General features: G+C 36.1%; 1 protein-coding gene across 1 annotated transcript in view; it reads right to left on the bottom strand.

Annotated features, from left to right (window-relative positions):
• Positions 1-1,221: 1,221 nt before the first annotated feature.
• METTL4 (methyltransferase like 4) overlaps positions 1,222-11,279 on the bottom strand; it is a 15,668-nt gene continuing 5,610 nt past the window's right edge. Inside the window, exons 4-8 of the mRNA XM_010073186.1 lie at positions 10,652-10,718; positions 8,667-8,841; positions 8,354-8,460; positions 7,648-7,736; positions 1,222-1,367 (exon numbers count right to left, since the gene is read on the bottom strand). Coding sequence (XP_010071488.1) covers positions 1,222-1,367; positions 7,648-7,736; positions 8,354-8,460; positions 8,667-8,841; positions 10,652-10,718 — 584 coding nt within the window. The remainder of the gene's footprint in view (positions 1,368-7,647; positions 7,737-8,353; positions 8,461-8,666; positions 8,842-10,651; positions 10,719-11,279) is intronic.

Below are 11,279 nucleotides of genomic sequence, written 5' to 3'. Positions count from 1 at the left end.
TGGTAACTACCTTCATGTTACTTTATTTACTTATTGTGAGTACACATTTAACTGTTAGTGGGGGGGGAATGGAAAAAAGCATTTCCCTTGTTTTGTTAACTCTACTGCTCCAATAGGGAAAACATGAAATCAAATGGTAGTACAGAAACTGGGTCTGCAAATAAGACACTGACAAGTTTTTATTTTAACTTTTATTACAAAATTATTTTTAAAAAGCTGCTAACATTTAATTTCAAAAGGTTCACAACTACCAAAAAGGAAATTAATGTCAAGAACGTATGCAATGCATTTTTTTCCCCATTATAAACAGTCACAACTCAGGACCCTGCCATCAGGAAAATCAGCTTGTCCAGCAGCTCTGCTTCTACTGCTGCAAATGGGTAAGTGGCAGAGGCTTCATTAAGTCTCCTTTTTTCAAAGTACATATACAGGCAGCAAAGGACACACAAAGTGTACCATTCTTAAAAAGAAAGAGATCATTTTTATGCTAGCTGAAAAAAATAGTTCAGCAGTATGGCTTTTTAATGTTACAAGAACATAAAGAATGAGAGTTTGTAAAACACTTACAATCTGTTAAAATTTCAGTTAAATCTAACAGCTTCATATGGAGAATTTTTAAGATGATCATTTACAACGAATTCGAAGAATTATCACCACATACAGAAAGGCAGAATTGCTGACTGCTTTAAAAGTGTAATTCTACATAGAACGTGGTCAGTCAACAATTTATTTGCCAATTAACACAAGCGCTGCTCCTTTTATTTCCTCTGAGGTACAGAGATACAAACATGTAGGAAGATACATTGCCTTCATAATTATTTCAGTTCAAAATCCACTGTTTTGCAAAACCAATTGTCTTTAAGGAAATGGATGTAATTCAGAACTATTCCACCATTGCCACTCTTTAAAAATAATACAAGTGCAACATTGTAGCACTTATGATGCTCAGATTTGATAGCTGCAGTGAGAATACTTTAAAATATCTTTGCTTGAGGTTTGAAAAAAAACACTCTAACATCAGTATTTAACTATCTCAGGATCACCAAAATAAAGCACAAGCTTGTACAAATGGAGATACCATTAAACAGATATCTTGTCACTTCAAGAATTTTAACTAAAGTGCAATTGGTTTTACATCTGTGTGCACCACCAGTAACAAAGGCAAGTCCAAGAGTCTGCTGGGAAGGCACAGAATTTCAGAACTAAGCTACAAGACCCAACTCAGTTTTGATTCTGCAGAAGAGTGAAATAATCAATGTGCTGAAACTTCAAAACCTCGTTTCCCCAGCTGGTCCAGCCAGGCTGTAGGTTGCGAGCAAACAGCTCCAAGCACTCCACATCTGGCTTGATAAACTCTGACAGAACCACTGTGCAAGAGAAAAAAAAGAAGATAAGAAGAGTGACAAAGGTACAAATAACAAGAGTAAACAAAATCTCCCCTGTGCTGCTAGTGGATGAAAACCGGAATGTTTCATTAAAAAAGGGAAAGACAGCAAATTAATTTCAGGGGTTTCATCAAGCAGCTGGACTATTTATAGTGAGAAAGACATTTTAAGTAAGTGCCCTTGAGATTCTGAACAATACTGTCAAGGCCTTCAATAGCCTTGATTTATTGGTTTTCATATAGAGAAAGGGAATGAGGATTTATTCCAGCTTGTACATAGATGAGTTCTGAATTTTTCACTAATATCAACCAAAGACCTCCTAAAGACTCACTTAGCTCATATAAACAGGGGCAAGACTTCTAAAAATAAAAAATAAAACCTTTCCTTAATTAAGATCACACTCTTTTCCTCTGCATGAAAGGGGGCAAAAGCATTTTTTGATGGCAACTGTTAAAAGGTAAAATAAAAAATACCAGTTAAATAAACATAGCACTAAAAGCACTATAAAAATGCAGGGACTTCTTTTTCCCCAATACCAATTTGGCAACTGAAGAAATATTTATATTAAATATCTCACATTTCTTCTACAGTTGGGTATTTTTACTGCTTAAATCCAAAAGAATAGATGCTTGTTATTAACATCAATTGCGTCACCGATTATGACTGGTATTCCTGGAGTGACAGAAAAAGATCTTGCATTTCACCTGAAAAGTATTATTGCACACAGTTTATTGTTAAACATTATACTTGTCATATAGAGACATTTCGTTTGTAGTTGGGTCAAACAAATTCCTAACTACTTTTCAGAAAATGGCTTCAAGGATACTATGTATCAAAACATGCATGAGAAAAGCAAATGGTTAAGGAGTACCCAACACAAAGGAGGCAGAAAGACTGAAAAACATATCTACACTAAAAATTACATGTTAAGTTTTTATTTTTGTGACTGAGGACGAAAGAAGAAAAACTAAGAAACCATTTCCTTTTCCAAAGAATATCTTGGTCACTCTCGTTCAGATCTCCCAGTGGTTTCTAAATTTCTGTAGCTTAAAAATATAGCTCATAAATCTAACATTATGTTGCTTGACTCAATTTCTTCAGATATGATAATTTCAGAAAACAAAAATACACCCAAAAAGCATACATCAAAGCATGATAGGGAAAGCTTTATTTTTGGTGCAATCCAAGTCCTGACTTTTTGCACCAGGTTCACCAGTCACAGAGTCCCTATGTGAGACCCGAGCTGATCTTGTCACAGATTGCTCCTGTTGCAGTAAAATGAGCATCGACTTCACTTCCTACTGAGCATTAACCAACCCCAGATGCATTTCCTACCTCACCTCTTCCACAGCTTCAATCCATTCAAAACTTTTTCTTAAATATCTTACAATGGGTGTTTCCAGACTGTCTTGTATTTTGGCATGGCAGATAAATCTATTCTTCTTCCTCCAATCTTTAACTAATGTCAAATGAATGTCTCAGATGGGTTACCATCAAGGCAGCTTTTCATCTAAAAAAATACTGCTTAGGAATCTCATTCTAAAAACCTGCTTCTTTTAGAGGCAAGATAAAATGTTCAAACAAATCTAACATTTGCAGAGAAGAGTCTGGGAGGTTTAGAGGAAAACGTACATTCCAACAGAAAATCTGCTGCACTGAACAGTGCTGTTTGGTGTCATGGGAGTTCATCTAATTAGACACCATTTATGAGTAGCTGCTTTTATACCTTTTGAAAACCTACCACATTACAAAAAAATAAGTGGCAATGTTTTTACATGTTTTATTTAGTTAAGGATTTCTTGTGCACAACTTGCTGACAACATTTTAACAAAGGTCTTCCAAAAATCTATTCTCTCGATCATGTAAGAAAGCCCATGTCACAGGAGTCTGCACTTTTTTTCCACAGAAGAGAAGGGAGAAACTGTGGATAGCAAAGCTTCGAAGCTTTCAATAAGCCCTTTGTGAGCAGATTCTGATCTTTAGGACATCTTTCAACTCTAATGTGCATAAGATCACACAGAGCTTACTGCAGAGTCCAGGCTTTATATGACTTTTTCCCCCCTAAACATATAAAAACAAAATAGAAGCATTTTATGTTTTATATATGGGCTTCTAAGTAGAGAAAGCAATTATTTACGTGAAAAAAATTTCATTAACAGCACATTAGTAATGTTGACATTTGTTCTTTAAAATGTATAGATTAAAAATATCATCATGGCACTAAGTCAAGTAATCAAAAGCAGTTTTACTAAGCACTAAAAAATTTCATGCCTGAAGAACAAATTTTAAAAGTATACTTAGTAAATTCAACCAATCTCAAAGAAAGAGGTAGCCAAAAAATGGTTCAGGTCAGCAGGAGAAGGAAGCCTGTGCCAATTTTTCATTCAATTTGGTTAGAGAATTTATAAAGGAAGTCTCAGGAATCTCCCTCTCTCCTGCTGTCAGAGAGGGCATCTTTTTTAAAGTCAGAGCTTTTTTTAAAAACAGAGATAGATTACATATAATTCAAGATCACAGTACAGTACAATTTTTCATTGCTACGTTGTAGATATTTACATAATCACATCAGGCAGTAACGTGCACTGCAACAGAAATTACCACATCAAGAGGGCAATAACATGTCTGTATTTTGTTGGCATAAAATCTCATTATACTTGTTTCCTTAAAATAGGAAAAGTCAGTATTCAAGTTATAAATTATAGCTGCATTGTTAGGCTTTTATATCACCAGAAGGCTACCTTAGCACACATGGATCTGACTCCCAGCCCTTAAGCAAACTTTGGAGTTCTTTCCTCTGACAACAGGTTAGAGGATCTACATCAGCTGAAAGATGAAATACTAAGTTTTTCTACAATAGGAAAAAAATTTTTAAAAAAACCACCACATTTACTTCTATCTGTTTACAACAAACAGCTTAAACGGACAACAAACAGATTACTCTTTATCACTTGTGGGTGTAATAAACACTACGACAGCAACACAGGCACCTACACTTGGGCATGTAATGCCTTGGGAGGGACACACGAATCTAGCACAAAGCTGGCTGGTAGATACAACAGGGGTCTTCCTAGAAAACCCGCTTTCTTCTGAATCACAATCCAGGGGTCAGGCAGGATACCTGCCATACCTGCTTGTTCTTAATCACAAACATGTATCGAAGATACAAGCTGCTAAAAATGTTTAAACAAGCAAAAGAAAGATTCATTTTTGAAAAAAGCAACGGTTTCCCCTTACCTTTTGAACTTCCTAACCTAAATAGCAAGTTCTGCAGAACAAATTGGATGCATAAAGTGAAAACTACTCTGCTGGCCTTTTATCGTCTGATTTGTGAGCCATACAAAGCATACGATTGAACTCATTTCATAACAACCCTTCAAAACAGTTTGCAATGTAGAGGTCATTATTGCCCAGTTTGCCTAATCCCTGAACAGAGGTAGGGTGAGAAAAAGATTTGAAACTCAGCACAAAGACGGCTTTACACTTCAAGTAAAAGTTGAAGAGCTTCAAGTTAAACCCAGACATTGATGTAACTATCAATTAGTCTAATAGTAAGGGCTCATGAGGTGCACAAGGAAACTAAAGGGAATTACTTCTTTTTACTTCCAAGAACACAGCCTAACAAGCCAGGGTTGCTACAGGAGAAGGAGGTTCCCAAGATTTCCCATTGCACTCTTCTGCTGGAGATACGCAAAGCAGCTAGAACATAGCCAAGAACTAATTCTAATGTTTTCAGGCATACTCTTATATGACAATATCATTTTCTAGCCATAAACGTACATACTTAAAAACTGGAGGAGAAATGTCTATAATAAAAAGAACCTATAAAACAGGAAAAGGAAAAAACATTGTTTGAAGTTCTACACTACTTCACATTGTTTGTGTAACAGAATACCTTCTATGTTGTCTAAGAGCAACATTGAATCAAATTAGGAAGAAAACCTGCTGTTATTTGAATCAAAACCAGAAGTAATAAAATTTCATTTTAACGCATTTACATAAAGAAGCTTAAGTACATTTATAATGATGTATTAAAGCTCTAAGCATCGAACACAGCACATGCATCACCAAAAACCCCTACAGTCCCAATTTCATGGTTAAATGCACTGTAGGAACCCAAACATCTCTTTTTGATGGCTTACTTTAATTTAAATCTTTCTCATTCCCCAGAGAGATGAACTGTTAGAATCAGTCATTAAGTGGCTACATATGTACAAATATACAGCATTTACAGTAGTAACAAGAAATAAAGTGCCAGACAGCAACAATAAATATTAATATTTTTGGCTTTGTTACTACTTCAACAAAAGCATAAAGAATGTCTGTGACTCATCAAGTGTCCTTCTCTCCCATTGCAAGATCTCTGCTTCTGTTCAATTTCTTCTGAACCACTGTAAGATGTGACTGAGCTGCTCTCTACTGGTCACCTGAGAATACTGTCCGATCATGAAAGCGGATATAAGACCGAAGTTGAGGCATCAGCAATTAGCTTTTGTCTTTTGGTCTACCTCTTCATTCCATAACCACGCTCTGAACAGAGGTGCCAAAACTGTAGGATACACATGTATTTTTATAAAAACATTGTAAATCACTGGTATTGCTCAACAGCAAATTAATTTTTCAAATAGAAACATAAATGCTGCATAATTGTATCAAGTTGCAGCATTCAAGTAGGCTCAAATATATAAATCAGCACAGACAATTTCTTTCAAAACCCATTCAGGATCATCATATACAAAGGATTCCCCAATATGGTTTCTAGATTCTGCCCTGCAAAAGAGTTGCTCTGAGGACCATTCTGGCACTAGAATTCTCTAAAATACATACAAACTGCTGTTTTGCACCCTTGGATACCTCACAAGTTCCCTGTTTGCGTCTGAGTGTGCTGCCAAGTATTGGTTTTCTGAAGAGGCCCTAGGTGGCTGCCACACAAATCACTACCCTACCATTCATTAGCTTAAATCAACACACATACTTCCTGCTGTAGCCCTAATGCTTAAAGATGTGGCTTCAGAACTGCAAAAAGATCCTCCTAGAATTGCCTTTTTTTTTTTTATTTTTAGCCAAAGTATACATCTTCTACTAGTTTTTGAACATGTGTATATATATATATATGCATGTTAATTTAATAAATACAAGCCCAAAATACAAATTATAGAGCCTCCCGGAACACATAACAACTGTCAGATCAGCTTCCTAACTGAAGTTGCTCTGTTCCTTGGGAACAGAAAAAGGAAAGCATGTAAGTGAAGCAAACTGTGATGCCTCTCGTCTCCAACAGCACTATGCATTTCTTCTACCTGCCTTTTCTGATGTGATTCCATAGTGCCATGTGCACCTGGAATATTTGCAGATTCACCATGAGTTTTCCTTGGGTGAGAATGAAACCATTTTTGTGAGAGGTATTAAATATGTTTCTTACCATAACACTGTAAGGCACTCAGGTGCTATAATGATGAAAGAAGTACAACTTTCTATTGATGAAATTAGTCAGAGTGCTCCAGAACAATGTGCAAAAGGTAACATATCACACAGAAATCTTCAAATCCTTTGGACTAAACTCTGAAAAGTTGAATTTATACCCACAATAACTGGCTGGCTCGAGTCAGTGCATCAATTTCAATAAATTAAATACAGCTCCTCAGAAATAAGCAGGGCATGCCTTATTTATTGCCTATTGTTAACAGCTTTAAAATAACTAAGTTTTTGGATTTAAAGGCACAACTGTACTGCAGGTGTATAAGCAACTCAGGCAGAAATAAAAACATTCCTTTCAGGATGACATAATAAAGAAAGAGGTTTCTGCCTTTATTAACTAAGCAAAAGATATCCAATTTATATATTCCCAAAGTTCCTCTGCCCTAAATGCACTTTAGGTCATTTGGCGCAACTTCATACATGCAGTATCTGTAAACTGTTCCCGCAGCATTTCAAAAACAAATTTTTAAAATGCAACTTCTTTGTGTGTTTTTTTGTTTGGTTTGCTTGATTGTTTTGTTTGTTCAGGGATTTTTTTACACATCTTCCCAAAATATTTACACAATAATGCATGAAGTTCCACCTTTCATACTCATTTTTGGAGACCAAGACATAGGTGCCTAACAACATTTTTAGAAATGTTGAGGAACCACAAGTCCTGCTGAGCAAAATTGCTTGGCATATGGGAAATTAAGGTATTTCATATATGTAACTCATTCTAGGTACATCATTTCAGACATCCAAGTCCAATACCCTACAGAAACATCACACATCAACAAAAACGTACCAGTAAGAGGGGGTTTATGTGAATGCAGACTGCAGGGTACGCTAACAATTAACTTATGTTCTGGAAGCGGGAGTACATCTTCAGATTTTCTGTTGTATAAATGAGAACAAGAAAAGAAGTGTGAGAATGAATACCACCAAATGCGATGCTGCAGCTCTCAGAGAGCTGCTTCAGACACGAGGTAACACACAGAATGTTCATTCAGAGTCAAACTTCAGATAAGTCTAAAGGAAGTTAAATGTTGCTCAGTCATAATATATAGAAGGACAGTTTATGAAATTACAGAAGCTTTAGACAAAACATGGTTAACAGTAGCTATACAAAGTCATTGAGAATAAAAAAATGTAGTCCTGTATGTTTTCATGTGTAGAAAAACACCAGCATCCCCAAAATGGTGTCAGCCTGTGCAAAGAATTCACAGTCCAAGAGAACCTGTCAGCAAAGTAAGCTCTGTCCACAAGGCTTTTATCTAAACCAGTTTCCCAACAGAGACAGATATAAGGAACAAAGGTTTCCATACTTTAATCCCATTAAAGCACTCCCTCATCCCAAAGCTAATAGGGTTATTTTTAGGTCCAAAATCAGCCAAAAGATGACATCAAGAGAAGATTTTGGGATACTATATTGTACAACGAGCAAGTGATACATACAAAGAGAATCCTAGCAGCCTCAAAAAAAGACATGTACCATAAATAGGCTGGCATACCTTAAGGCTTCCTTTTTGTCTCCTTGAACTCTCCCCAATACAAGAACTTCATAGGGCTTTTTATGTAAAGAATCCAAAGGCAATACAAATTCTCCAGCTCTAGTAATCTGATAAAAAAGAGTTAAATTGGATATTAAAATCTTCCACTATGTATTTTTTCAAGATATTTTCTTTGATAAAAAGGAAGATACTGATGATACCATACCCTTCAAATAGAACAACACATGGTAACAAATAGACAAATTATAAGAATATAGCCATAGTGCAAGTCCTCTCTGTTTCCAAGAAAGCAACAAAACAACTGAGAACTTACTTTTACCCAGTGCCACTCAGCAAGTGTTTTCACAGACCAATGAGGATAAAGTTCATCCTTCACAAAATGTAAGTGCTTCTGTCTGTTAGTCACCCACGTGACTACAAGACAATTTGGAGCAGCTAGTACTGGTACAGGAATTTGTCTGATTTGCCACGAAGATAAGTAGCTGTACCTATATGCCAATACAGTGAGAAAGCAAGTTAGCATACAACAAACATAAAAACTGCAAAGCAACAAAAATGGACAAAGAAATTACACAGCCAAGACATTTCAAGTACTATCTCCTGACAACCTAAGTCATAAAAATGGATCAAGACTGACACCCAGTGGCCAAATCTGATGGATTCTGATATAAAATCATTAGCGTATGTACCTAAGTTTTACTGAGCAGAACCTTCAACTACATATTTCCACTATTCCCCCAAATAAAGTATTATGAGTTTTGATTCTGAAGAAACCTTTAATCAATGTAACATTATTCTCTTCTCACAGTAAGCAATCTCTCTTCTGAATGAAAATGACAAGTGAGTCGCAAGTGCAAGGGCAACACTAATTTGACTGTCAAGTTAAAAGGTCATAAAAGAGTAATCACTTCTCAAATTATTTGCAGAAGTTAGTAATTATTTTTAATTTACTATGCATGGTAAAAGTTGTCTAGGTTACTCAGAACAGTTCTGCACATTTTTGAGATAACTGTGTGCTACATCAGTGAATACAGTATGCTTTCCAGATTCTGTCCTGTTCTACCATTTTTCTATTATGCTATTTTACACTATTAGTGAGTTACAATTTGTGGAACCTACATGTTGCAGCACCAAAAACACTGGCACATTGACTACTGGAATCAACAGCTACTGTCTGGGTACCTGGGATTCCTTTACAATGCAACAGTGAGAAGAACAGTGAGAAACAGGTCATGTATAAAATCCAAAATACCTCCTCAACTAGACTGCCCAGCGAAAACAAGACTCACAACCCAGAAGTGAAATGCTTAACAAAGATTAGCTGTCAACAAGGTAAATAATAGCAGTGAAAGCTCTTCCATCTTTTGCCTTTATTTTGTAAGGGAGAGAGGGCCTTGCTGGCTAATTCATGCTTATGAATAACTCCAATTTTCCTTTTAGTAACTTACATAGTTAAGAAATACACTTGAATGAGTTGAACTCTGGGCTTCTAGAGGTTTCTGTAGGGCTTTCAAAGTAAAAGCTACTAATCAGTCCCTGCATCTTCAAATTATGTCTTCATAACAAGCTTCAACAGCTACTGTAGATATTATTCTAGGAAATTGTAAGACCATATTTCCTTTGTGCACTTCTTTCACCATATACAATTCTATGGCAATCAAGAGAGTTCCACTGGCATAAGCTTGATGTTACTCAGTGGAGAAGGAAGCCCATGAAGTTTTAAGTTAATGACTTCATGAACTGCAGTACTCAGAAAGTTCCTATTGCACTTGAGGATTTTACTGCTGCATTATCACTTTCTCAGTTCTACCCATCAGACTGAAGCTCAAGCTACAGCTCTAATTAAAAAAACAAACAAACAAACAAACAAAAAAAACCAACAAAAAACTAAAACTTCTAAATTGGACCTCAGTCCTGGAAATACTTCAATATTTATCTAGCTTTATGCCCCCTAAATAACCCTATTAATTTCAAATGAATACGTGCGTGATCTGGGCCTTACTGGGGCCAGTCGACTCCAGGGTTTCTTATAAGTCTCAAAGACTAACATTCTCTTACCATTAAGTAAGTTAAGACCTACTCTTGCAAATATTTTGTATGCAAAGCTTCCAAGACATTTCAGTAAAACCCTTGAGACATTTCATAGACTTGAAGGCAGGCATTGTGCTGAAATATCTTCTAGTTTAAGCTTCAGTCTCATAGTTATATTGGTCTTGGGTTCCATCAACATATTAAAATGTTACTTACCCTTTGTAAACTAAGACGACAAAGTTTATTCAATTTTACAATAACATTTACCTGTTACTCCTTTTAACGGACTTGTTCTCCCACGGTGGATCAATCACAATTACATCATACTTTTTGTCTGGGAAGTGAAATTACAGACAAAAAAAAAAAGAGGCAGTAAAGTAGTTTTAAAATATAAAGGCTTAACTACACACATACAGACAACATTTAAAGAGACAACTATGCAGCAAAACTGCAACTTCCTTCTGTTCTTTCCAAGTAAGAAGTTAAAAGGTTTCTAGCATGTTTGTTTTAATCCATACATAATCCATAATCATACACTTAAGAGATTTTTAGGCTGGTTACCTAAAGAAAGGACGTTTGTGATCTGTGTCAGATTTCTCCAAGAAATTTTGAGCATCTTGAGGACTTCCAGAAAAAAAAAACTGAGAGCAAAGTGCAAGTCTCAAAGATGAAAATTTCTCCAAGCTTTCTAACAGAAGCTATGTAATCAGGCACCCAGCTGAGTTAAAGGCTGCAGCCCTGAAAGCAAGACTCCTGTCCTGTTTGATCTTTCAGCAGGCCAATTGGGACATGCAGAGCTCCAAATCAGCCCCGGAAAACTGTGTTTTGCACTACTGGAGGTGAAGAGAGACAGAGAGCTAGACCTGGTGTGTGAAATGGCAATTAATGGACAAGA

Source organism: Pterocles gutturalis, unplaced genomic scaffold (assembly GCF_000699245.1).
Source record: "Pterocles gutturalis isolate BGI_N339 unplaced genomic scaffold, ASM69924v1 scaffold5017, whole genome shotgun sequence".
NCBI lineage: Eukaryota > Metazoa > Chordata > Aves > Pterocliformes > Pteroclidae > Pterocles > Pterocles gutturalis.
This window is presented reverse-complemented; position numbering and strand designations above follow the sequence as displayed.